This window comes from Salvelinus fontinalis, chromosome 34, assembly GCF_029448725.1.
Source record: "Salvelinus fontinalis isolate EN_2023a chromosome 34, ASM2944872v1, whole genome shotgun sequence".
NCBI classification, from domain to species: domain Eukaryota; kingdom Metazoa; phylum Chordata; class Actinopteri; order Salmoniformes; family Salmonidae; genus Salvelinus; species Salvelinus fontinalis.
Genome location: NC_074698.1, coordinates 38,070,792 through 38,098,384, shown reverse-complemented (window position 1 = coordinate 38,098,384; position 27,593 = coordinate 38,070,792). Strand labels below are relative to the sequence as shown.

Below are 27,593 nucleotides of genomic sequence, written 5' to 3'. Positions count from 1 at the left end.
ATTGTTTAATGCTAGTGATACATTTATTACATCCAATTTTAAATTATTAAAGTGGCTAGAGATGAGTCAGTATGTTGGCAGCAGCCACTCAATGTTAGTGATGGCAGTTTAACAGTCTGATGGCCTTGAGATAGAAGCTGTTTTTCAGTCTCTCGGTCCCAGCTTTGATGCACCTGTACTGACCTCGCCTTCTGGATGATAGCGGGGTGAACAGGCAGTGGCTCGGGTGGTTGTTGTCCTTGATGATCTTTTTGGCCTTCCTGTGACATCGGGTGGTGTAGGTGTCCTGGAGGGCAGGTAGTTTTCCCCCGGTGATGCGTTGTGCAGACCTCAATGTTCATCTCGATTGTGCATCTGTAAAAGTTTGTGAGTGCTTTTGGTGACAAGCCGAATTTCTTCAGCCTCCTGAGGTGGAAGAGGCGCTGCTGCGCCTTCTTCACCACGCTGTCTGTGTGGGTGGACCATTTCAGTTTGTCCGTGACGTGTACGCCGAGGAACTTAGAACTTTCCACCTTCTCCACTACTGTCCTGTCAATGTGGATAGGGGGCTGCTCCCTCTGCTGTTTCCTGAAGTCCACGATCATCTCCTTTGTTTTGTTGGCATTGCGTGTGAGGTTATTTTCCTGACACCGCACTCCGAGGGTCCTCACCTCCTCCCTGTAGGCTGTCTCGTCGTTGTTGGTAATCAAGCCTACCACTGTCTGCAAACTTGATGATTGAGTTGGAGGCGTGCATGGCCACGCAGTCATGGGTGAACAGGGAGTACAGGAGAGGGCTGAGAACGCAACCTTGTGGGGCCCCAGTGTTGAGGATCAGCAGGGTGGAGATGTTGTTTCCTACCCTCACCACCTAGGGGCGGCCCGTCAGGAAGTCCAGGACCCAGTTGCACAGGGCGGGGTCGAGACCCAGGGTCTCAAGCTTAATGATGAGTTTGGAGGGTACTATGGTGTTAAATGCTGAGCTGTAGTCGATGAACCGCATTCTCACATAGATATTCCTCTTGTCCAGATGGGTTAGGGCAGTGTGCAGTGTGATTGCGATTGCATCGTCTGTGGACCTATTGGTGCGGTAAGCAAATTGGAGTGGGTCTAGGGTGTCAGGTAGGGTGGAGGTGATATGGTCCTTGACTAGTCTCTCAAAGCACTTCACTGGCTGCAGTGAAGGAGAGCCCACAGGTTTGGGTAGCGGGCTGTGTCGGTGGCACTGTATTGTCCTCAAAGCGAGAAAATAAGTTATTTAGTTTGGGAGCAAGACATCGTGGTCTGCGACGGGGCTGGTTTTCTTTTCTTTTTTTGGATCCTGGATGCTGATTGGCCGGTATGATGCAAAATTACTAGTTTACCGTTCTAATTATGTTGGTTAACAGTTTATAGTACCAACAAGGCACCTCTGGGTTTGTGGTATATTGCCAATATACCACAGCTAAGGGCTGTATCCAGGCACTGCGCCTAAGAACAGCCCTTAGCTGTGGTAAATTGGACATATACCACACCCCCTCGGACCTTATCGATTAATAGGATTCTGTAGTTACACTGAGCAATATTAATGCAACAAGTTATTAAATATGCATGAGATGCAGATTCTGATCAGTGTATTCAAACCTGCTGTCATAGACAATGGGCGAGATTAAGTTGGAGACAGCATACATCACAGGCTGTGTGGTGTCAACTGCCTTACCTGTAATAGACAAAACATCTAATCAATTACTAAATGAGCTTTCCAGAACCGAAACGATCACTGAACAAGCCTAACTAATTAATCTATTTACTAATAATATGGTTAAAAATAACCAGGCAATTAGGGCTACACATCACTTAAATATATTATGCTAATTCTACTACTACAGTGTAGAGATACTGGTATTGCTCTTAACCTCAGGTTTCTCCTACACTTCAATCAGGTAGTGAATTTCCTCTAAGATTTTCTCCTTGCTAAGTTTCTTGCCCATCCCAAAGTCTCTAAGGTTTGTCAAGGCAAAGAGCCTGTCAGATTCTCCCTAGGAGATGTGGGTTTGGAGTCAGGCGCAGGAGAGTAAGAATTCCAGAAGGGCGTTTTATTACAAGTCCATCAACAGAACAGGCACAGGACCACAACAGCAGCCACTAAGAAACAGGAACGTAGTCCAGTCAAACACGGAGGAACACACTCCTCTGACTAAACTAACGTGCAGGAAAACAGTCCCGTGAAAACACCTGTGACACCCAAACCAACGACAGGTACACAAACAATCCCGCACAAAACCTAGCGGGTAGGGCGAGATTAAATACCCCACTGATTAGCCTAAACTAGACACAGGTGAACACAAGACAGACAAAACCAAACGAAAAAGAAAAGGGATCGGTGGCAGCTAGTAGACCCGGCGACGACGACCGCTGAGCGCCGCCCGAACAGGGAGAGGAGCCACCTTCGGTGGAAGTTGTAACAGAGTCTCTTCTCTTTCTATGAGTCTCCATTGGCAAACATAATTGGCAAACATCCCTGTAAAGAAGGTCGTTTGTTTCCATGATAATTCAAAGTGAAAAAAAAACAAAAAAACATTTAATTTGCCATTTCATAATTGACTCATTCATAATAATTATCATATACCAAGAAAATGAATAATCTGCCAAATGATCTATGCATCCTTTCTGGGCATGACCATCTGTAAATGCTAATTAAGCATAGACATTTATATTATTTGCAGAGGATTAGTATAAGAACCTTTGATGGATTTGCTTTCAATGAGAATAACATATCTATAACTCACATTTCTATGTGAATTTGGTCAGGTCGCCCAAAAACGTACCTATTGCAGCTTTAAAGTAACTCTCCAGTGAAAATCCCACTTTTAAAAGTTAATATTCTGTTAACTTATACCCACATAATGTTGTTGACTCCTCCTTGTGGCCTAACATAAAAATGCCAAAAAGTAGTTGACTCGCATTAATATTTTGGTATACGCCCACACAATTTTGTTGTGGTACGTCCACAACATTCCAACACAGAAAAGCTTATTTTTAACATGCTTAATTACATTTGTTTTGGAATGGAAAATATGTCACTCATATTGTAACTAATTATCGGTCATATTTCATAGATATCTGGAAACACTGGACAATTACTTTTAGATGATTTGGACATAAAACGCAAAACAAGCTAATATATGGGGACATTGACTTGTATTGGATTAGCTGTCTACAAGTGGCCAGGTAAACAAAACTAAAGCATGGATTTCTGTCTTAGCTTGTCCATAGACTGCATACAGGGTAAGGAAACCCAATAGGTGATTTTGTAATTTTGGTGAACTATCTCTTTAAGAATGTGACAAAGCCAGAATAAGTAAAATATCATTACCATGTCCTTGGTTTAGTTCATTGAGCACAGGAGTGATGTCTTTGTCCCCAAAGTCCTCTGCCTGATTGACCAGCGCCTGCTTAACCATCTTGTATCCTACCAAAACAATCATTTTCTTGGGTCCAAAGTGAATCGTAAAGATGGAGCCATATTTCTTCGAGAGCTGGACAGATAAAGCATACATAGAGTACACAGTTATGCCTCGTAGTCATATACTGTATGAATAAGCACAAAATAGGACAACACATATGGCTTGTTAAACAGGGGTTTACAGTTGAGGTCAGACCTGGGTTCAAATACTATTCACTGCATTTTAAAGACTTTAAAAAACATTTCAAAATATGTATTTAGACAAATCTTCTTACACTATGTATTTGAACCCAGGTCTGTTTTGTTACCAAGATCCCTGAATGAATATTCCTAGGGTGCATCTCAATATTCTAAAGTGGCCTCATCGCTTACGTTGCAACGCTTTGGTCACTGTCAAAGTATTTTGGCCATAGCCTGGTCCCAGCAAAAACAGATCTTTGACCAGGCTACTTGGACAGGACATATCTATTGAAATACATTACAGAACAGAACATTAAACAACATTCACCAGCTTAAAGCATGTACAATGTGCGGAAGTCCATTCTATCAGTTTGCTTAATGTACTTTTCAAACCTGGTGAAATGGCAAGAAAACTATATGTGAGATAAAACAGATAACATCTCACAGATCAAATCAACAACCTCAACTTAGTTTTCTCTGAAAGCAACGGAGGACGTCATCTTACCTTGCAGAGAGAGTGATAGAGCTTCTTGAAATCCAGCTGGAGCATGTTACCAAGCAGGGGCAGTGGCCTGGAGGCTTCTTTCCCTGTTCCTCAGAGTTGGAACCAGAGTAGAGGAGGTAGAGGACCAGCAGAAACAGCACAGTACCGAGCAGTGTCACCGTGCTGGGAGCCTGGAGTAGAAGTCCTACCATAAGAGCCATGGATCTCCACAAGCAGTGCTGTAAGATCAGACAGTGATGTGGTATTGGGAAAAGTGAGTGCCCAACACAACGACTGGCTTACATACAGTTTAAGTCGGAAGTCTACATACACTTTTAGGTTATAGTCATTAAAACTCGTTTTTCAACCCCTCCACAAATGTTTTGTTAACAAACTATAGTTTTAGCAAGTTGCATCTGAGCTCCTAGAGTGTGCGGCTCTCCTTTATTTTCAAGTTTTCCACTCCGCTAGCCAGCACCTCGCCTAATAGGTGTGCGTTTCTTTTTATTCTAAGTCGGTTAGGACATCTACTTTGTGTATGACACAATTAATTTTTCCAACAATTGTTTACAGACAGATTATTTCACTTAAAACTCACTGTATCACAATTCCAGTTTACATACACTAAGGTGTATGTGCCTTTAAACAGCTTGGAACGTTCCAGAAAATTATGTCATGGCTTTAGAAGCTTCTGATAGGCTAATTGACATCATTTGAGTCAATTGGAGGTGTACCTGCGGATGTATTTCAAGGCCTACCTTCAAACTCCAGTGCCTCTTTGCTTGACATCGAGGGAAAATCAAAAGAAATCAGGCAAGACATCAGAAAAAAAATTGCAGACCTCCACAAGCCTGGTTCCTCCACAAGTCAGCAATTTCCAAACGCCTGAAGGTACCACGTTCATCTGTACAAACAATAGTACGCAAGTATAAACACCATGGGAAAACGCAGCCATCATACCGCTCAGGAAGAAGACGCGTTCTGTCTCCTAGAGATGAACGTACTTTGGTGTGAAAAGTGCAAATCAATCCCAGAACAACAGCAAAGGACCTTGAAGATGCTGGAGGAAACAGGTACAAAAGTATCTATATCCACAGGAAAACGAGTCCTATATCAACATAACCTGAAAGGACGCTCAGCAAGGAAGAAGCCACTGCCCCAAAACCGCCATAAACCAGACTATGGTTTGCAACTGCACATGGGGACAAAGATCGCACTTTTTGGAGAAATGTCCTCTGGTCTGATGAAACAAAAATAGAACTGTTTGGCCATAATGACCATCGTTATGTTTGGAGGAAAAAGGGAGAAGAGGCTTGCAAGCCGAAGAACACCATCCCAAACGTGAAGCACGGGGGTGGCAGAGTCATGTTGTGGGGTGCTTTGCTGCAGGAGCTTCTGGTGCACTTCACAAAATAGATGGCATCATGAGGCAGGAAAATTATGTGAATATATTGAAGCAACATCTCAAGACATCAGTCAGGAAGTTAAAGCTTGGTCACAAATGGGTCTTCCAAATGGACAATGACCTCAAGCATACCTTCAAAGTTGTGGCAAATGGCTTAAGGACAACAAAGTCAAGGTATTGGAGTGGCTATCAAAAATCCATGACCTTAATCCTATAGAACATTTGTGGGCAGAAATGAAAAAGTGTGTGCGAGCAAGGAGGCCTTACAACCCTGACTCTGTTACACCAGCTCTGTCAGGAGGAATGGGCCATAATTCACCCAACTTATTGTGGGAAGCTTGTGGAAGGCTACCCGAAACGTTTGACCCATGTTAAACAATTTAATGGCAATGCCTCCAAATACTAATTGAGTGTATGTAAACTTCTGACCCACTGGGAATGTGATGAAAGAAATAAAAGCTGAAATAAATAATTCTCTCTACTATTATTCTGACATTTCACGTTCTTAAAATAAAGTGGTGATCCTAACTGAGCTAAAACAGGGAATTTTTACTAGGATTAAATGTCAGGAATTGTGAAACTGAGTTTCAATGTATTTGGCTTATGTATGTAAACTTCCGACTTTAACTGTATATATATATATATATATATATATATATATATATATATATATATATATATGACTAGCAAGCATACTTCTTAGTTCTAGCTAGCAAATATGGTTAACACTAACTAGCTATCTAGCTCCAGTAGGAGTGGAAGTTTGGCTGCCTACTTTCCCTCCGTGAGCGGTACCAGTTATGAAAGGACACTTAAAACAAAGACTGCATTTACACAGGCAGCCCAATTCTGATCTTTTTCCACTATTTGGCAAAAGACCAGAATTGGGCTGCCTGTGAAAACGCAGCCAAAAAGTCTTGCTTGAAGTAAAGTTGTTTACAAACTGTTCTCTAGCTGTCTGGTGGCTAGTGTAACGGATGTGAAATGGCTAGCTAGTTAGCGGGTACGCGCTAGTAGCGTTTCAATCAGTTACGTCACTTGCTCTGAAACCTATTAGTAGTGTTGCCCCTTGCTCTGCAAGGGCCGCGGCTTTTGTGGAGCGATGGGTAACGACGCTTCGTGGGTGTCAGTTGTTGATGTGTGCAGAGGGTCCCTGGTTCGCGCCCGTGTCGGGGCGAGGGGACGGTTTAAAGTTATACTGTTACATTGATGCTGTTGACCCGGATCACTGGTTGCTGCGGAAAAGGAGGAGGTTGAAAGGGGGGTGAGTGTAACGGATGTGACATTCGGCTTTTGCAATGTAACAGTATAACTTTATTACGTCCCCTCGCCCCGACACGGGCGCGAACCAGGGACCCTCTGCACACATCAACAACAGTCACCCACGAAGCATCGTTACCCATCGCTCCACAAAAGCCGCGGCCCTTGCAGAGCAAGGGGCAACACTACATCTAGGTTTCAGAGCAAGTGACGTAACTGATTGAAACGCTACTAGCGCGTACCCGCTAACTAGCTAGCCATTTCACATCCGTTACACTAGTTTAATCTTCTCCTTGTCCATTGACATTAGCTAGTGGTTAGTATGAGCTACTAATTACTATTTACATATAATACATTTGGGCACAAAAATCCAATATAGCACCTTAAAGCTTTCTTGTCCTATTCAAAACGGGCCAACCAAATGTATATAACACTAACCGAATAAAAACGTCTGTCTTGTCCAGGACCGGATTCTACACAGACCCGTGCGCCATAGCCAATCAGAGCTACAGTAGGCCTATATGCAAATAAGCCAGTTGCCACAAGGCCAGTGTTGCCAACTTAGCGACAAATATTCAAAAAAGCGACTAGCGACAAATCTAGCAACTTTTTCAGGTGTTATTGGAGACTCTGACATGCTGACCAGACCGGACATGTCGCGTGCGCGAGTGTCGATTTTTTTTTTAGAAACCCATGTTATTCAATTATTGCACCCACACTGCTTGCGCGCGCCAACAAGCGTCTGCGACACCAAGGGCTAAAATAGATGTCGTTCCTATTTCTGACGCCTCTCCCATCTCCTCATTGGTTTATAGAAGCAGGTACACACGTGCCATCTCCTCATTGGTTTATAGAAGCAGGTACCCACGTGCCATCTCCTCATTGGTTATACCCACGTGGGTGATAGAAAGACAAACTGTTTTGCCGGTAGTCGTGGTAATACAATGAAAGTTTAGATGCGATCCCCATATAATTTAAACGATGAAAAAGCCTGGAAGGAGGAGAGATGACCAGAAACAATTCGGTTGGCCGTTTTATGTGTGGATTAATTGTCGGAGTAGAGATCCTTGTGCATTTCAGGTAAAATAACTCAATGTTTATATCCCAGGACAAATTAGCTAGCTAAATAGGACAAATTAACGTTAGCTAGCAAATGCAAGCTAACTAGCTAAATGACCACAATGCTTTTCGACCTGTCCCCAGATTAATGTCATTGGTTCAGAGTTTGTTTTGATATTTTAACCTGCATGTCGTCATCGCGTTTGTTGTGGGGGGGCAAAATACATTTGTGCACGATAGCGCACGCGCGCAGCCAGTTTGGGCAAGGTGTTACTCTTCTCAATGAGCAGCGGGTGCTGCCGTGGGCCCCACCCCCCAGCTGCAGTCAGAGCAGGAGATGCTTATGAATCACGCATGTGGGAAGCCGCCGCTGGCTGATCCCGCCCTGGCTTACATTTTATTTATTTATTTATTTTTACAATTAACCTGAATTAGGGCCAGACTAGTTACCATAATTTTCTCACATTGACAGTTTATTCTATTGTCTCTTTTTGGTCCATTTAGATTGTTAATGTAGATTGTATACAAAAAAGTTATGGTTAAAAATGTTCATGTTTTACTGTGACTTGTTGTAGGCTCCTAAGTGGACCATAAGGTTAAAAACCAAATTAAATTGAAGAAACAAAAAACAAAAAATTTAATTAAAACTAAGTAACTGCCAGAGTGTCTTTTTTTGGGTCACTTTTGCCGGTCCCAAGCCCAGATAAAGGAGGAGGGTTGGAATTGTGAAAGTTCATTTGTAGTTCTAAACATATTTAGGGTGTTTTTTACTCACTTTTTGTCTCTCCCACGACATTATTCCTCTCTCCTACAGCGTCCATCACAATTACATGCACATGGTCAATTATGCAAATTCTGTTTTGACGTCATTTAGCGACTTTTAGGACAGCCAATAGTTACTTTCCTTACTGAGGAGTTGGCAACACTGCAAGGGCCTACAATCATTCACTTTGAACGTAACTATGTGTTTACAGGCAGTAGCAACAGCACGACTTCAGATCATTTGAACACATTCGCCAAAAGCCACCTAATGCAACTGAATGGATTTCTGGAAAAATGTAAATACCAAAGGTGTCCTCTTACATTAGGGAACTAAACAATCATTTTGATCAAACAGCCATGAAACTGTATTTTCGCTCTCCCTCAATTACCTATGCACATCAACAAGATCAACAACTAATGCTAGCCACAGCGAGATGAGCTAAAATCTACTGAGGGAACATTAGATAAACCCTCTCAAACTTTTTCAGCTAGTTGGCCGTCAAAATTGCCCTGATAAAAGTTGGGGAATAGTAGCCTGCTCGTCCTTCTGCAGCTTGCCTGTCAATGCAAGCATGTCCCTACCCTCGTTTTGACAACGGAATGGGAACTGGCCTGACCACCCTTTTGATCGATGTCAAATACATTTGATTGACAACTCAGAGATATGCTAACTGTGGATAACAGTCGTTCACGTTCAGCATAGCTAGCTAACCAAATGACAGCTGCAGCATCTCTAGCTGTAGCCAACGAAAAACAACATGAGGGGGGAAAGTCGGTCACTCACCCACTCCTCCAATGAAATCACGGACAAGACAAAGCCTATTTGTTTTTCGTTTTGTACGTGCAACTGCGCCCCAAACTGGCCATTGTTTTCTTAGGAGAAATATGGCCCTTTATAATGTCCACTTATGTACATAGGATGCTGTCGCATATTAAAACCAGAGATAAATAATATTATTCCAGCCGTTGTACTATGATTGCAGAGATGTGCACAATATGCTGCAACCAATATCAAAAAGTATTAACTCCAAATAACAACTTAGCTTTGGATTGTTGTAACATTTAAACTTAAAACATGTTTTTCCTTTTTTGCACTGCATGGATCACCGGTGCAGTTGATTGCAGCACTCAAAATACTGTATATCCTGTCTAGGATCAGCGTGGCGCTAGCGGCACACCCCCCCCCCCCCCACTGAAAAACCAGTGCCGCGAAATTCAAAAAAAATATTTTTTTAAAATATTTAACTTTCACACATTAAAGTCCAATACAGCTAATGAAAGACACAGATCTTATGAATCCAGTCAACATTTCCGATTTTTAAAATGTTTTACAGGGAAGACACAATATGTAAAGATGTACATCTATTACCTAAAAACACATTAGCATATTCCACCATCTTTTATTTGTCCACCAACACCAGTAGCCATCACCAATTCGGCTAAACTAAGATATTTATAGCCCCTAACCAACAAAAAAACTCATTAGATGACAGTCTGATAACATATTTATGGTATGGGATAGGTTTTGTTAGAAAAAAGTGCATATTTCAGGTAGACTTCATAGTTTACAATTGCACCCACCATCACAAATGGACTAGAATAATTACAATGAGCAACGTGTTTACCTAACTACTAATCATCAAACATTTCGTAAAAATACACAGCATACACGAATCGAAAGACACAGATCCTGTGAATACAGACAATATTTCAGATTTTCTAAGTGTCTTACAGCGAAAACACAATAAATCGTTATATTAGCTTAGCACATAGCAATTAGCAGCCCAGCATTGATTCTAGCCAAAGTGAGCGATAAAAGTCAACATCGCCAAAAGATATTAATTTTTTCACTAACCTTCTCAGAATTCTTCCGATGACACTCCTGTAACATCACATTACAACATGCATATACAGTTTGATCGAAAATGTTTATATTTAGCCACCAAAATCATGGTTAGACAATGTGAAATGTAGACAAGCTGGTAAAGAAAACGTCCTTGCGCCACTTAGACAGTGATCTACTCTTATACATAAATACTCATAAACGTGACTAAAAAATATAGGGTGGACAGGGATTGATAGACAATTTAATTCTTAATACAATTGCGTTATTACATTTTTTAATTTATCCTTACTTTTCAATACAGTTTGCGCCAAGCGAAGCTACGTCAAAAAACATGGCGTCCTAAGCCACTAAAATGTTTCGACAGAAACACGATTTATCATAATAAAAATGTCCTACCTTGAGCTGTTCTTCCATCAGTATCTTGGGCAAAGGATCCTTTCTTGGGAGAAATCGTCTTTTGGTGGAAAGCTGTCCTCTTGCCATGTGGAAATGTCAACTACGTTCGGGATGAACTGAAAAGCGCACCCAACTTTTCACATCGTTGCAAAAATAAATGTCCCAAAATCGCACTAAACGGATATAAATTGCTATAAAACGCTTTAAATTAACTACTTTGTGATGTTTGTAACTCCTATAACGAGTGAAAAGATGACCGGAGAAATATAACAGGCTAAACTAACGCTTGGAACAGGAGAGGGTCGGTGTCTTCCACGCGCGTTACGCAGCAAGAAAAGACTTGCTAGCTAAAGGTTTTTTTCATTTGTAGGGCCTGTGAACGAGCAATCGAGCCCGTTGGAATCGTCATCACGTAAAGGCATCCAGGGGAAGACGTAAGAAGTGTCCGTATAGTCATAGCAACGACAGAGCCCTTTTAAATGACTTCAGAAAAGTGGCCAACGTTTCTCAAATCTGACTCCATGTCAGGGAAATTGCTGTAGAATGGGCTCTGTTCCACTTAGAGACAAAATTTCAACTCCTATAGAAACTATAGACTGTTTTCTATCCAATAATAATAATAATATGCATATTGTACGATCAAGGATTTTGTGGGAAGCCGTTTAAAAAATTAGCCACATTAGCATAAATAGTCTAAACAGCGCCCCCATCCCCAACAGGATATTGTAGTTGAGTAGCCAACCGAGGTTACTGCTCAAATGTTGCTGTAATAGGCCTGCCTACATGTTAATCTTTCGTGTTGTGTTTTGTTGATTGTTTAGTTTTTTTGTTAATCATTGTCAAGCTTTAAAAACCGAAGTCAGACTGCAACATTTTAGAAGTCTAGCTAGGACTGTGGCATGTCTGTACACCCCCCCGATGCGCACTGTAAACCGGACACACCAATGCGAGCTCATCGGGCTGTAATTTCATAAAGTAAATGACAGCTCTTGACTCATTTAGACTCGCTTATGTGTCCCATTCGGCCCGCGGCCCTTGTTTGACACATGTACGATAGCCTATTAGCCACGTGATGACTGACTTGTGATCATTGCCCTTGCTAGTTTGATTGTATTGACATTCCCAGCCTTAGTTACAGTCGTCAGTTTTTGCTAAAAAAATATTGAGTCATTGAAACTGAAACGGTGCATCCTGAATGGAGGCAGCGAACAATGTACCAGACCAGCTGTCATTTACAACCTGATAGCAATATGTTTTGGACTACCAAGAAATGTACTGGTGAATTATATTAATTATGCATTGAACCTCATTCATATTCTGCAAACAATGCCTTAGGCCATGGATTTTATAGTAAAATATAACCTATTTTTAAAAAGTCTTGTAAAGTTGGTTTTGAAGCATGAACTGGGAATGTTATATTTTTGACTGATATGACCGTTTGTTTCATATCTGCAAAGTAGCTAAAAGGCTATCAGTTCCACTGTAACACTGCCATAAATATTACAACCAAAATAACTTCCTAATTTGTTGGATATTATGTAGCACTTTATTCAAGTACATTTAGTTCTGTACACAGACAGGACATTCTGCACTTTAAGGCTGATCTAGCAGAAGGCAGCAGAGACCTTGCATTGGTGAAGACTTTAATGCTCTGTAAAGACTGATGGCAACAGAATCAAAATCCATTATTAAAATGATAGGACATGCTTCTATATTGCTCTTTGTGATTTGATAAGTGTTTCATGTAAAAATGGTAGATAGTCTCGAGGACAAATGTTCCTTTCAGAATGGACAATGAAGTGGTATTCATTTCTATGGGGATATCATGGTTCTAAAATAATGACACATGCTTCAAAAACATAAGAAATCCCTTAAAAACCCAAGACATAACATGTACTGAAACATTTGGCTAAAGGAGAGGTAGTGGATAATTAAATGTACAAATGTGAACAGAGCAGAAGCAACTTTGGATTTAAACTATGGAACAGAACCCTATGGGGTTGGTTTCCCAGACACCAATTTAAGCATAGTTCTGGACTAAAGCTCCTTTTCCAGAATTTCCATTATACATTGAACATGCTTTTAAGTCTCGGACTAGGCTTAATCTGTGTCCAGAAAACTGTCCCTATAAGTCTGGATATGAGTGAACTAAAGCCTTACATGCTGACCACACCGATTGCGTTTATATCCCAGGACAAATTAGCTAGCAATAGCAAGCTAGCTAACTAAACTGACATAAATGTTTAATGCTTTTCGACCTGTCCCCAAATGAATATAGTTGGTTCAGAGTTCGTTTTGATATTTCAACCTGCGTGTCCTGATTGCGTCTGGTGTGGGTGGACAAAATCAACATGCACACGATGGCGCACGCACACGCACGGTCTGGTCAACATGTTAGAGTGCCTCTACTTTAATGATGTTGAGCTGGGTTTCCTGTGGGGAGACTGTGATGTCTGAGTCCAGGTCAACAGAGGCCTGGGTGGGGGCCATACAGTCCTGGAGAGCTCCCTCTGTGCAGGTGCTGGGATAGTCTGTACTGTCTGTTCCTCTATAGGACTGTGTGTGTGACTGCGTGTATGTGGTGGCGTAAGACTGTGTGCATGAGGGCATGTGTGTTTGAGTGTGTGGCTGCTGTGTGTAGGCTGACGAGTAAGGCTGTGTGTGCGCCAGCGTGTATGTCGGGGTGTGTGTGAGCGTGAGGCTATCGGTGGTACTACTGATGCTGCCTGTCTGGAAGCCGTTGATGCCATGGGGGCTCTGTCCGGACAGTTTGAAGGTCTCTATGGTCTCTAGACTGGAGCTGTCCATCCCGTTGTAGCTGGGCTGGGCCTGGCTACACTGAGCATACCCTCCTTGGCTGAAGGGGAACGTGTCCTGGCTGTAGGAGGCAGAGCCTGAGGCAGGTAAGACCGGGGGTGGGGGAGTTTTGGGATGCTGTCGCTGCTGGTGGAGGCTGGTACAGGGTGCCTCCAGTCTGGAGGCCAGGGTCTGCAGGGTGCTGAGAATCTGCCTCTGGACCTGGGTCTGCTGGACCTGCTCCCTCTCCAGTCGGTACTGCTGCTCCACCAGCATGCGCACCGCCAGGCTCAGGCTGTGGATCTCAGAGCCCAGGGTCTGGACCTGCTCCTGGAGACCCCCACCACTCCCTCCCCCGCATCTCCCTCCAGCCTCCTGGTGAGCTGCCTGCTGAGGGCTGGGGTTCCTGTCTCTCCTGAGAAGGCCCTGGTTCATGCCCTGGCTCCCAGGGCTTTGGAGGCGGATGACAGGGCTACTACCCTGGGAGGTGGGTGGCGGTGGTGGAGGGTTGGGGAGCCGGATGCCCACACGGGGAGGAGCAGGGTGTGGGGAGCGGACAGCTTGGCCACCGACTCTCTGCTGGAACATCTGTCTGGGAACACTGGCTCCTTGCTGGCCATCCAAATTCCTCTGCAGAGTACAAGTCCATTGTAACATGGGTCAGTTGTAACAGGCTGCCTCTCTATTTCTATTATTGACCTTTGGAACATTCTCTATGTATCGACACATATCTTATCAGTAAGATAAGGCCTTTTGATTGGTATAGTTGATGACAATAATTGTTGTATTTTTTCACAAGACTCCCAAGATTGGGGTTAGTTGTTGTAACTCATTGTTACAACTTACCCCTTTACCTAAAATGATATAGCATTTAGACACATGAACATATTTATATCAAATTTCACTTCTTTACATCAACGTTGGCAATACAACTATGATAAAACCTTTGAAAAAAATGTAAAAGACACATTTTTTATTTTTGAACGCTAATACTAAATATAGTTTTTCAGCTATTCAGTTTCTGGTCAATATGACAAGCCTAAAAGATAACTTGTTTTTTTGTAAATGTTTTGTATTTTCATCCATCTGTTTTAAATCATACCATTGTTGAATTACCCCTAATGTTTTACCATTAAAGACAGTGTTACAATTGTCCCTGCTATTGGGGTAACTTTCATACCTTGGGTCTAAGCCCGAATTGTGAAAAGTATACGTGTAACTGTAGCCTACCTTTAGTTAGCAGACAAAATGTAAGTTGTTCATGTGAAATTCTGAAATCTTTAAATCAAACAGTGTTCAATAAAGATGTTTAAAACAACTTCAAAATGTGTTACTACTGTCCCTGACATCCCCTACTCATATACTGTAACAAAACACTTTAACTGTCATACTCTTTCCAAGAAATGAACAGAAATCCAACAAAAGGATGACCAAACACTCAGCGCATGCCACGTGTTGGGAGGAACTGCATTGCCTGAGGTAAACCGATCGAAACGAGTGTTTGCTCAACCTTTTGTTTGATTGAAAAGATGTACCACTGTTAAACTTTTGTAATGCTGTTCATTTCAATAGACAACTTAAAGATAAATAGTTGATTGTGACAACCCTCCCACTCTGTCTGCCAAATTCTTTCTCTTTGCTCTTGTTTTCCTTAATAGGATGTCAGTGGGCGGAGCCGGGAGGGTCTTCAGCTAAATGGGACACACCTGGGCTCGGGTGTGTCCCAGGATAAATACACCTCTTCCCCATTCATTGAGGAGACTCCCTCCATGCAGACACACTGTTAGAGTTTGGTTATGGCAGTTTTATTTGGCACCTTTCAACAACCCTCATTATCACATTTATGCAATCACTCACAATTGTTAATTGTTTTTAGTTTACGTCAGTTAATAAATATATTTTGTTATTCCTTATCTCCATGTTGTCTCCCTTCTGTTAACTTCGAGCTGGTTCGTGACAAGTGGGGGCTCGTCTGGGATCTGAAGGTTGGTTCCTAGACATTTTGGCGTATAGCACTTTGCTGCATTATGGACTAACACTCGTGTTGTTGGGCTTACTAGTATGTGTGTTGTGTTTGGGAGAAAATGTGGCGTTAATGTTTGAGAACTCCGTAGGGGCTTTGTTTGCCTCTTTTGTAACAGCTTTTGAGGTGTAATGTTTGGTGCCCAGTGTTGGTTGCCTTTTTTATTTGGTAAACTTGCTACTGCAGTGGATAGTTTGCTGTGCGCTGCGTTGGAGAGAGGACATTGGTTAGTTTCCAGGCCGGAGACTCTTGCCCTACTTGCTGTTGGGACAGCGGTCTGAGGTGAGCACAATTGGCTGTGTACCTCAGTGGAAGATTTGGGTAGGGTAGTGAAACTTGCTACCAGGAGTTAGAGCTTTTCTTTTCCCCCTGTTAAGCTTAGTGACGTTTCACTTTGGAATATGTTGGGCATGGTTATTTTGTTTGGTGTCCGTGGACTGAGCAGGTGTCTCGGGGGCACATCTGTGGCTTGGGGGAATCTGCCAGCGTGCTGGGTGTCTCTTTTTTGTATTTTTTCCCCTTGCCAGCGGGCTACAGTGTGTAATTACCCACCTCAAATCCGCATGAAGACTAGGGTTGAGTTATTGTATGTTTTGGGGAAGCTCCATATATCATCTCTTCTGTGGTGCCCAGTGTGGTTCATTTCTCTTGTGGTCTGGTGTTCTCAGCAGAGGGGAAGAGATTTTTTTTTTTTTTGTATTTGTGACTATGGCATCTTACGTAGACACGGTCATTCACTTTCCATCAGAGGAACTGTTAGAATTATGTACTAAAGAACAGCTGTTGAAGATTGCTTAACACTACAAAATTGAAATTAGTGAAATGTCATATTGTTAGGTTGATATTGAAGGCCTCTGGAGTGATGTTCTTGCAGTTACCACTGGGGCAGCTTCTGCTGAGTACTCGCCGTCTCCCCGTAACGTTACGGCTGCACCGTCTGTTAGCCCTAGTATTCTTTTTGAACAGCAGAAAACTGCTTCTGTTACAGCTAAAGGATGATTGGGTAAAGTATGAAAAAATTGCAATTTAAACAGGATTTGGAGCGTGCAATAATAAAGCTGCAACCAAAGCGGCTTGAGTTGGTTAGGGAAGGAAAGCTCTCAGGAGAGTTTGCTCTGGGAAGTTGACCCAGATTTACAGAGGGGTTGTTCCTCTTTTGGTTGTGCCCCGGACACATTTGATATTGTTGGAAACTTACAGTTCATTTCATTGTTTGAACGTGTTGCTGATGCTAGGAGTTGGCCTGATTCTGACCGTCCTTGTTGGCCCCCGGTTTTATTTACATTTACATTTAAGTCATTTAGCAGACGCTCTTATCCAGAGCGACTTACAAGTACATACATTCATACTTTTTTTTTTTTTTTTTTTTTTTTGTACTGGCCCCCCGTGGGAATCGAACCCACAACCCTGGCGTTGCAAGCGCCATGCTCTACCAACTGAGCCACACGGGGCCCCCCGTGTGGGGGTGAAGACCACCCTCCCACTCTGTCTGCCAAATTCTTTCTCTTTGCTCTTGTTTTCCTTAATAGGATGTCCGTGGGAGCCGGGAGGGTTGTCAGCGAAATGGGACACACCTGGGCTCGGGTGTGTCCCGGGATAAATATACCCCTTCCCCATTCATTGAGACTCCCTCCATGCAGACACACTGTTAGAGTTTGGTTATGGCAGTTTTATTTGGCACCTTTCAACAACCCTCATTATCACATTTATGCGTGCAATCACTCAATCACTTACACACAATTGTTAATTGTATTTAGTTTACGTCAGTTAATAAATATCTCCATGTTGTCTCCCTTTTTGTTACGAACTTTGAGCCGGTTTGTGACATTGATGAATCGACACCATTTAAAATAATTGTGTATATGACTGAGTTTCCTTCGCCTTGTACTCACCACTTGAGTAAGCCTCTGAGCGACTGGGTCATAGGACTGTGGTTGATCTGCTGCCACAGGTCTCTGGACATCAGAACCAGGAGCATTAGACTGTTCTCTTCTCAGCAGAGCTGCTACCTGCTGGTAGGACTGATAAGAAGAGTCTCTTATCTGGGGGAAATAAAGATCCAATCAAAGCCTAGAAATGACATGATCACCACAGTAATAACACCTCTCATATGATCATTTGTTTCAAACCAGGGTTGTTCAGGAAGTGGAAACATTTTGAAATTGAGTGTACTGTGTGGGGGTACTACCTGAACATGTACAACAAGAAATGCAAATTATTTTACTGAAACATTTTTTAAAAAAAATGTACATTTAGAGCTTGGGTACCCATCTGTTTCTGCTACAATTCTAATCCTTGACATGCAAAATAAGAAAAAGAGTACAAGGAGTGTAATGTAAGCAAAACAGGTTCTGGATTATGTAAATTAGTGTAATGAAAGATTTACCCAACATGTAGACTCCAGCATACTACAGGCCTTTTATGAATGGTCTTCCCCAGGCTTTCAAACAGAACGTGAGAAGCCTGAGTGGTATACTACAAAGCAGGATTAATGACTTAGCCAACAACTTGCCTAAATATTTTGAAATAACGTTACATTTAGAAAGATAAGATTGAAATGGACATCGTCTAATTGACAACCAGAAACATCTAAATTTAGATTTCTTAATGAACCAGAAAGTTAGTTCTGGTTTATCAAATTTAGCTGGCTAACTCAATTGATCATGCTTTGGAATATTAGGGCTTCCGAGGCTATCCCCAGGCTAATTGTGCAGAGCGCATAAATGCCGAGGCTCGTTGATGAACTCAATGTGCTGTACTCAGTACAGGATCATAGGCCTAATTATATCCATTTGTACACTGCAAAATGACCTGAAGTAATCCCAAACCGATATTGTATTTGACAATACCAGAATAATGACATACCTCCATTACATTGAGACACTATCACATCTCTATTTATTGGTCTGAATATTTGGGATCAAATTTTCTTTATATATTTTTCTGAAATCTTTATTTTTTTAATATAAAAAACAGTAGGCCAAATACAATTGCTTGCAGCCTCAATTTGGCCCACCGGCTGCCAGTTACCAACCCTTTCTGTATATATCTACTCAAACTTGATGTCTCTGCACCCTTTTTGGTTTTAGTGAATCACACGACTATGAGACGTGCCTACCTTTGCTCTATGAGACAAAGCCTTATCCAGAAGCCTTTTGCGTGCTGCCAGTATGGGGTTAGTAGCTGGAGAGGGCGTGGCTCTCTTACGCATGTAGGCCCCTGTCACAGTCACAGCCGCTGCTCCTGCGGGTGGAAGACCCCTCTGTTGAGAGTTCTGAGCCAATGATGTGACACTGACAATCTGGATGTCCTTATCCTCATCCTCCTTCTTGTTCCCTTCCTCCTGTTTCTCTGTCCTGTTGCTCTGTCCTCTGCTGGCGCCTTCACCTCCTGTCCCAGACGGCCCCTGACCCCTGACTTCAGGAGGAGTGGAGCCAGGACACTGCTTGGCGAACTCTGATGCCGCAACATAGCCTGCGTGGCGTGACGCCTCCCGCAGTAGATTCCGTATTTGCTGGTCATTCCAGCCCTCCCGGCTTCCACCATCTCCCCTCCCTGGCCCAACCGCAGGTGTGGTCTGTGGGTCTGGGGCTGCAGCACTTTCACCACCCCTCTGGACCTTCTTCCTCTGGAACTCCTTGAGGTACAGGTAGATGGCCTGGGCAGACACCCGGATGTTCTCCAGCTCCAGCACCGCCTTGATCTTGCGGAAGCTCAAGCCCGCCTGCCGCAGCTCCACCACCTTGCGCTTGGCAGCATCGTCCAGACGGCCCATGGTTGGTCACTCACTCCAGGCTGCTCCACTGGAAGAGCCCTTCTCCAATCGGGACTTAGGCTACTTCTATCTGTTGAGAGACAGAGAATTCACTACTAACTGTAGTAAATAGGGCACTTGGAATTAGACTTTCAAACATAAATACATTAGGCTAGTGTAGTTAAACTGATCAGAAATCACACAGATGGCACCAATTCTATCACATAATCTTCTTCACCTGAAACCTCACATTGATAGCTAGACTGACATTAAAAGCAATTTAACTTGTGAAGGACAGGACTCCAGGCAAAATTGACTGATTATTTTTGGCAAAATACATAAATTATTAGCTAGATTTAATAAGCTAAATAAACATAATACATAAGCCAATAGAACACGGCTGGCAGTGTATCCTAGCCTCTGCCACAGACTTCCACCTGAACTAAGCTTGGAAACCGTAGCGTAGTCTACCTTCATTACTCCACCGGTACCAGCAGTCTAGCATCAACGTTGGGACACTGTGTACTGTCCACTGTCTAGCTAGTAAATATTTGAGCTAGATAGCATCAAACCTGTCCCACAATGTGAACACATAGCCTAACGGTCCTAACCTAACGTTGAAAAAAGGAAATTATTTTATCTACATAGCTAACTAACGTGAGCTAGTTCTAGCTAAGAATTTTTGATCGTGGTGCCAACTCACCTCAATACGATACTGCACGTTTTCAGCTAATTTGAAAATAACCCATATCGTTTCCTTTAGTGTGCTAGCTAAATCGTTAGGGGAAAACATACATTTTTATCAAGTAACTATTAGCTAACCTTACTGGTAGAACCAGTGGTCGAGGGTTGATAGCTAGCTAAAGATTTTCATATGAATGTTGACAAAAGAGAAAAAGTGGAAAACGTCATTTAGGCGACTACGTCATCATTACGCGTCAGATTTAGCACAGAGGAACGAGTGGTTGAGACTGCATCCGACTCGAACGAAATGTACGTATTCTGGGTTTATATAACTATTTCTATTCCATATTACGATCTTCTCAATGTTGACCATTTTGGCATTCCATTAGATACATTTTAACGCTTGAGCTACATCAACAGAGCAGGGCACAACGTTGCTAATTAGCTATCGTTTCTGGCCTTGCTTGTTCTATGAATGGAGGAAGGCAATGGCGGTCGCATAAACGCAACATATAAACAGTTAGATAGCGTTTGAAGACGAAGAACTTAATACTAATGCTGTTCGGAGCGATCTTACTAGTACTGTGTCTACACTTTCTCGCACACTGCACGAGCTAGTTTATGTCCATACTAGCTAGTTCTCTAAATTAGCCCTACATTCTGATTATTTAGCTAACGCTAACGTTAACTAAATCACAATTGTATTTAACCAACATTGGAGAGCAAGCTAGATAGTTTATTGGTGATGAGTGAATAAGACTGTTATACTGCAACTGCCCCTGGCTTATTTTATAATGCAACTTATTAGCAAATTAGCAGCATTTGTCATGTATTCATTATCTTTTTAATTGCATCTAACTAACTTAATTGACATCTTTTTTTCACTTACTTAGGGCACCGTCACCCACAAAGCGTAAGGAGGAGGAAAAGTCAAAGGACAGGGGAAAAGAGAAGACTGCCACTAAGGAAGGGGGGGACAAGGAGAGAGGCAGGGAGAAGGGCCACAAACGACGCAGTGCATCCACTGGGAGCAGCAGCAGGTGAGATGCCTCCCCTTGCTCTTTCAGACTATGTACAGTCTTTAACTATCTCAAACAGTGCTTTAGGACACACTAGCTAGGGCTTTTCACACTGCTAAGCCAAGCTGGAATGCCCTATGTTCCAAAGTGGGCCAAGAGGTTAATTGGACACGAATTTCAGATGGTACCTCCCTGTTTTGCTCAGTTTCCTTCGATTGTGTGCCTAATGAACACAACCCTTGTTGCTGGCCTGTTTGTGTACGTATATCTTACTACCCAGCTCCAGCAGCAGCTCTGGCTCCAGCTCTGGTTCCTCCAGCGGCTCTAGTTCCTCTGGCACCAGCCGCTCTGGGTCTTCCCGGTCCAGCTCCTCCAGCTCATCTAGTTCCTCTGGGTCGCCCGATCCCGGCCGCCGCCGCCACGACAATCGTCGCCGCTCCCGCTCCGCGTGAGTACTAGCTGATACGTTGTGATTGTGGTGCTAAACAGTGTCTGCTCATCAGGACAATCCCTGGGTTCACATAGTATTTGAAATCGTCCAAATATTTTATCTTAGTCTAGGACAATGGAACCAGTGGCACACACTGAACATAGTTGAAATATGTAAAATACTATTTGAACCCTAGGTCTGGTTGAGAATGCCGTTTTATCATGATCAAAATGGTTCAGTTGTGGGAAAAACTACAAGTTTGTCCCGCTTTAAACAGTGTCTTTTCACTTAGTAAACTCTCATGGTTTTGTAATGACTGTCCATTGTGCTATAGGTCCAAAACACAGAAGAAGGGAGATGACAAGGAGCGAAGGAGAAGGAGCCCGAGCCCCAAGCCCACCAAAGTTCACTTAGGAAGACTGACCAGAAATGTGACCAAGGTGAGGGACTACACGACACGGCTCATCCTAGCTGTGTTTCTGGGCTTACTACAGTTGGTGTGCAAGTGTAAATAAACCCAAATTCAACAACGGGAATTCTGTATGTAAAATGTATAGATATTTTTGAAGTCACACTTTACTTGAAGGTGGTATAATACACAAGGAATTCATAACACCTTTCTGAGTGTTGCAGTCAAACATTAATAACAACCTTCATAACACCTTTCTGAGTGTTGCAGTCAATCATTAATAACAACCTTCATAACACCTTTCTGAGTGTTGCAGTCAATCATTAATAACAACCTTCATAACACCTTTCTGAGTGTTGCAGTCAATCATTAATAACAACCTTCATAACACCTTTCTGAGTGTTGCAGTCAATCATTAATAACAACCTTCATAACACCTTTCTGAGTGTTGCAGTCAAACATTAATAACAACCTTCATAACACCTTTCTGAGTGTTGCAGTCAAACATTAATAACAACCTTCATAACACCTTTCTGAGTGTTGCAGTCAAACATTAATAACAACCTTCATAACACCTTTCTGAGTGTTGCAGTCAAACATTAATAACAACCTTCATAACACCTTTCTGAGTGTTGCAGTCAAACATTAATAACAACCTTCATAACACCTTTCTGAGTGTTGCAGTCAAACATTAATAACAACCTTCATAACACCTTTCTGAGTGTTGCAGTCAATCATTCATGAAAACATTCATAACACCTTTATCATTCACAAGGAGTTTTCAAAATAAAATATCAAATAGATCTTCATTTATCCATTGTTCAATGGAAATGTGTGTTTTTAGTGCCACTGTACCAAACCCTCTGACACACTATTGACATAACAGGCAGGGAGCAGCACAGTGTTAGCGGTCAGTAGCAGTTGTGTATCCTCTCATGATCTCACAATTTTGCAGGGTGCTTGGAATTGTCAATATTTTTGTATTGAATTATGAACTCTTTGAAGATATCCGGGAGAAGGCAGTTCTGAAGTTAAGAGTAACTGGCCTCGAGCGAATTCTGAAGCACCAATCGTATGTTAGGCTTACAGCATGTTCTTTTACAAAATAAGCCAGGAACATTAGGGGGTTAGGTACTGTGGCTGTAAAAATACATATTATTGTTGTACAGTGGATAAATAAAGATATATGCACACACACATTACCGGTCAAAAAGTTTAGAACACCTACTATTGCATGTGTTTTTCTTTATTTTTACTGTTTTCTACATTGTAGAATAATAGTGAAGACATCAAAACTATGAAATAACACATATGGAATCATGTAGTAACCAAAACAGTGTTAAACAAATCAAAATATTTTTTATATTTAAGATTCTTCAAATACTCACCCTTTACCTTGATGACAGCTTTGTATACTCTTGGCATTCTCTCAACCAGCTTCACCTGGAATGCTTTTCCAACAGTCTTGAAAGAGTTCCCACATATGCTGAGCACTTGTTGGCTGCTTTTGCTTCACTCTGCGGTCGGACTCATCCCAAACCATAAAAAAAAATTGAGGTCGTGTGATTGTGGAGGCTAGGTCATCTGATGCAGCACTTCATCACTCTCCTTCTTGGTAAAATAGCCCTTACACAGCCTGGAGGTGTGTTGGGTCATTATCCTGTTGAAATACGAATGACGAAGTCCAAACCAGATGGGATGGCATGGCATATCGCTGCAGAATGCTGTGGTAGCCATGCTGGTTAAGTGTGCCTTGAATTATAAATACATCACTGACAGTGTCACCAGCAAAGCACCCCCACACCATCACACTACCTCCTCCATGCTTCACGGTGGGAAATACACATGCAGAGATCATCCGTTCACCCACACCGTATCTCACAAAGACACGGCGGTTGGAACCAAAATTCTCAAATTTGGACTCCAGACCAAAAGACAAATTTCCATCAGTTTAATGTCCATTGCTCGTGTTTCTTGGCCCAAGCCAGTATCTTCTTCTTATTGGTGACCTTTAGTAGTGGTTTCTTTGCAGCAATTCGACCATGAAGGCCTGATTCACACGGCCTCCTCTGAACAGTTGATGTTGAGATGTGTCTGTTACTTGAACTTTGTGAAGCAGTTATTTGGGCTGCAACCTGAAGTGCAGTTAACTCTAATGAACTTATCCTCTGCAGCAGAGGTAACTCTGGGTCTTCCTTTCCTGTGGCGGTTCTCATGAGAGCCAGTTTCATCATAGAGCTTGATGTTTTTTACGGCTGCACTTGGAGAAACTTTCAAAGTTCTTGAAATGTTCCGTATTGACTGACCTTTATGTCTTAAAGTAATGATGGACAGTTGTTTCTGTTTGCTTATTTGAGCTGTTCTTGACATAATATGGACTTGGTCTTTAACCAAATAGGGCTGTATTCTGTATATCCCCCTACCTTGTCACAACACAACTGATTGGCTCAAACACATTAAGAAGGAAAGAAATTCTGCAAATTAACTTAACACGGCACACCTGTTAATTGAAGTGTATTCCGGGTGACTACTTCATGAAGCTGGTTGAGAGAATGCCACGGGTGTGCAAAGCTGTCATCAAGGCAAAGGGTGGCTATTTGAAGAATCTCAAATATATATTTCTATTTACTTTTTTACTTTTTTTGCTTACTACATGATTCCATATGTTATTTCATAGTTTTGATGTCTTCACTATTATTCTACAATGTCGAAAATAGTAAAAATAAATAAGAAGCCATGAATGAGTAGGTGTTCTAAAACTGTATATATTGATATTTTGGGATATTGAAATATATTTCAGAGCGGTTTAGATGGTACAATGATTCTCTACACTATAGCCTACATTGCTTGTTTTGTCACATAAACTGAAATGAGTTGACCATTTTAGTATTTTAGCAGCTATGTATAGCGGAGTGATTTCTACATGTTGCGCCGTAAAGTAAAAATTTACTTATTCTCTTTGAATGAGTTGTATGTCGAGACCATGCCATCAGAGATAAATGTTGGAAGTCATTTTTATCTTCTGTTGAACAGGACCACATCCAGGAGATCTTTGCCACCTATGGCAAGATCAAGATGATTGACATGCCAGTGGAGAGGCTCCACCCAAACCTGTCCCGGGGCTACGCCTATGTGGAGTTCGAGACTCCAGAGGAGGCCCAGAAGGCCCTGAAACACATGGATGGTGGTACGAGGGCATCTTGGGCATGTTCATAAGGCCACAGCGTAGTAGAATGTTTTGCAAATGAAAATGAGCAATTCTTATTGGACAAGTTCAGATAGTTCCTCTTGGTTTCTGGTCATTTTGTGCCTACTGAACACAACCTTGTAGACTGTAACAATAACAGACCTGGTACATACTTTTTTGAGCTACAAGTAATACATTCCCATTGTAGCCAATTAAACCTGGCTGTTACACTGGTTGCCCGAACAGCACGTGACTGGAGATTAGCTGTGAGAGGCTTTTTAATTTTCTCCCAGTCGATGTGTGACTCACAAAGGATAAACGCTTAGTGGTTTGTGCTTCGTCCGTGATACCAGCTCCCAGTGGAGCAGCTAAAAACATACAATGATTGTGTTCTTTCATGCGAACGCTACGTCCCTAATGTATCATTTCTGGAAGACAGTGCAGAGCCTTTGTTGGACTATTGGCTAACCCCTTGTACTGCTTTGTGTCCGTCTGAAATCTCAATGTTTTGGAGTTTAGATACATTTTAACAGAGATGTTTCTAGCATGACGTTGAGGTTTGTGTGTATTTCTGTCTTTCCTCTGTTCCAAGGTCAGATTGATGGTCAGGAGATCACCACCTCTGCTGTGCTGGCTCCAAGGATACGCCCTCCCCCTCGCAGACAGTCACCCCCACGCAGAATGCCCCCACCTCCCCCCATGTGGCGCCGCACCCCACCTCGCATGAGGAGAAGGTTAGTGTTGGCCCTGGTCTGATGGCCCGAGCCCTGGTGGGTCTGGTGGTTTGATAGCCCTGCTCTGATAGCTCTAGCCCTTGTTATGGTGACCTGGACGTCCTGGATTTATAGTACAATACTGGTAACAAATACTTGCTTCAATCACCAATTTCAACAGTAATTTGAATCCTCCAATCTGACCTACTGTCCTGAGAACATTCCTGTAGTGTTTAATTCTCTACTCCTAGCGCCTCTAGCTCCTTGTGGTGTAATATGTTGACCTGTTGATAGTTTCTTCAAGTGATGCAATATAAAGGTACTTTACTGACACATACGTGATGCTTTGTTTACCTGCAGGTCTCGGTCACCAAGGAGACGGTCCCCCGTGCGCCGACGCTCCAGGTCCCCGGGGCGCAGACGTCATCGTTCCCGCTCCAGTTCCAACTCCTCGCGGTAGAGGAACAACGCTACCCCCCCGCCCGCTGCTCACCCCAACAACCCAGGGTGAATGTATTTTCCATGATTACTTGCATCCTGTCCCCTCTTCTCTTCTTGAAAATGCATTGGAGGACAAAATCGTAATGTTCCTTCTCCTCCATTGTGCTTTGAGGTGGCGAGAAGAGAGGATGAAAGGAATCAAGGAAATACAATTGAGCTTGTACCTCAAAAGAATTTGTCTGAAGTGAACAGTCTAGTTTTTTTGTTTGTCTCATTACGTTTTTCCAATTTTCATTTTAAGGTTCCCACAAAGTCGTTCAGATTACTTGTTGATCGTCATATCCTTTGTTATCCATTCAGAGCTCAGGCTTTGTTTTAGTACTAATGATTTGCTCAAGATGTGTAGCCAGTCTTTTCACCACTGTGTACTGATTTGCTTTGAAAATAAAAAGGAAGAAACTTCAACCTCAAACTGTTTGTCAATTTCTGTGGCTTTTTTAAGTCTATATGCCAGTCTACGTTTATTGACTAGCTAGAGACACATTTCTATATTTCGCCATATAAGAAACACATGCACACATTTAAACCCGTACGCTACTTGTCCTTGTATTGATAAAATGTCTAGCACATCTAGCTGTGTTTCTTTTGAACACTTTACACATTTTTGGATTCCACCTCGGTAAACGTCCTTTCCCTGATGGCACTAGTGGAGGAGCAGTGTCATTTCATACAAGCGCACTTGTTTCTACAGTTCCTTGCCTCCGATCCTCAATTGCCTTTGACTTTTTTCAAAATGAGGCGAGTAGAGGACATGAGGAAGGGAGAATATCTCATTGAGATTCTCCCATGATTAGTGTAGTAAGGTTTAAACTTCTCCAGGAGAGGGCATTATCTTCATACACAACTGGTTTATTTTAGCACACCTGTGTTCAGTCGAGCACAGAACGCTTTGCACCATTCTTCAACAGTCTTACTGGTATGTTTGCTCTTGTTCAGTGGGTGTGTTCAGTGGGTGTGATATACAGTGGGATATGACCTGATTGATATGGGTGTGACCATTTGAATCTCAAAACGTATGCAGCACGTCATACTAAATCGCCCTCTGGGCTATATAATCACATCATTCTTCAACTGATTGTTCAGAACCGTCCGTTTCTGTTGAAATAAGTTATTGTAATTGGGGGGAAAGCCATTGATTCAACATATAACCATGTGTCTGATTAGTGTAGTTCACTTTGACTTATACGACAAAAGTTTGTATTGTAGTTATTCACCCTGAGGGCTATACTACGAAGTGGGATAGAGGACTTAGCAGCTGACTT

General features: G+C 42.4%; 2 protein-coding genes and 1 non-coding gene across 5 annotated transcripts; 1 reads left to right on the top strand and 2 right to left on the bottom strand.

Moving 5' to 3' along the window:
• Positions 1-12,335: 12,335 nt before the first annotated feature.
• LOC129833843 (uncharacterized) lies at positions 12,336-20,288 on the bottom strand. 3 transcript variants are annotated; one of them, XM_055898674.1, is made up of 4 exons: positions 20,092-20,288; positions 18,753-19,479; positions 17,527-17,655; positions 12,336-14,241 (listed from the first exon to the last, which is right to left on the bottom strand). In XM_055898674.1, exons 2-4 carry the CDS (start codon positions 19,407-19,409, stop codon positions 13,210-13,212), a joined length of 1,818 nt encoding a protein of 605 aa, XP_055754649.1. In that variant the 5' UTR covers positions 19,410-19,479; positions 20,092-20,288; the 3' UTR covers positions 12,336-13,209. The 3 variants fall into 3 exon arrangements, with proteins under 3 accessions (XP_055754649.1, XP_055754648.1, XP_055754647.1); XM_055898673.1 differs by having other exon boundaries at positions 17,527-17,676; positions 18,753-19,508; positions 20,092-20,287; XM_055898672.1 differs by having other exon boundaries at positions 17,527-17,676; positions 20,092-20,287.
• Positions 17,012-17,087, bottom strand: trnaa-ugc (transfer RNA alanine (anticodon UGC)). Its single transcript has one exon. It is a non-coding gene; the product is annotated as a tRNA-Ala (tRNA).
• An 11-nt stretch (positions 20,289-20,299) lies between the features above and the next one.
• Positions 20,300-26,743, top strand: LOC129833845 (RNA-binding protein with serine-rich domain 1-like). Its single transcript, XM_055898677.1, has 7 exons — positions 20,300-20,381; positions 20,966-21,112; positions 21,372-21,539; positions 21,856-21,961; positions 24,964-25,117; positions 25,710-25,851; positions 26,191-26,743. Coding segments are annotated over exons 1-7 (819 nt in total). The 5' UTR covers positions 20,300-20,379; the 3' UTR covers positions 26,291-26,743.
• Positions 26,744-27,593: the final 850 nt, after the last annotated feature.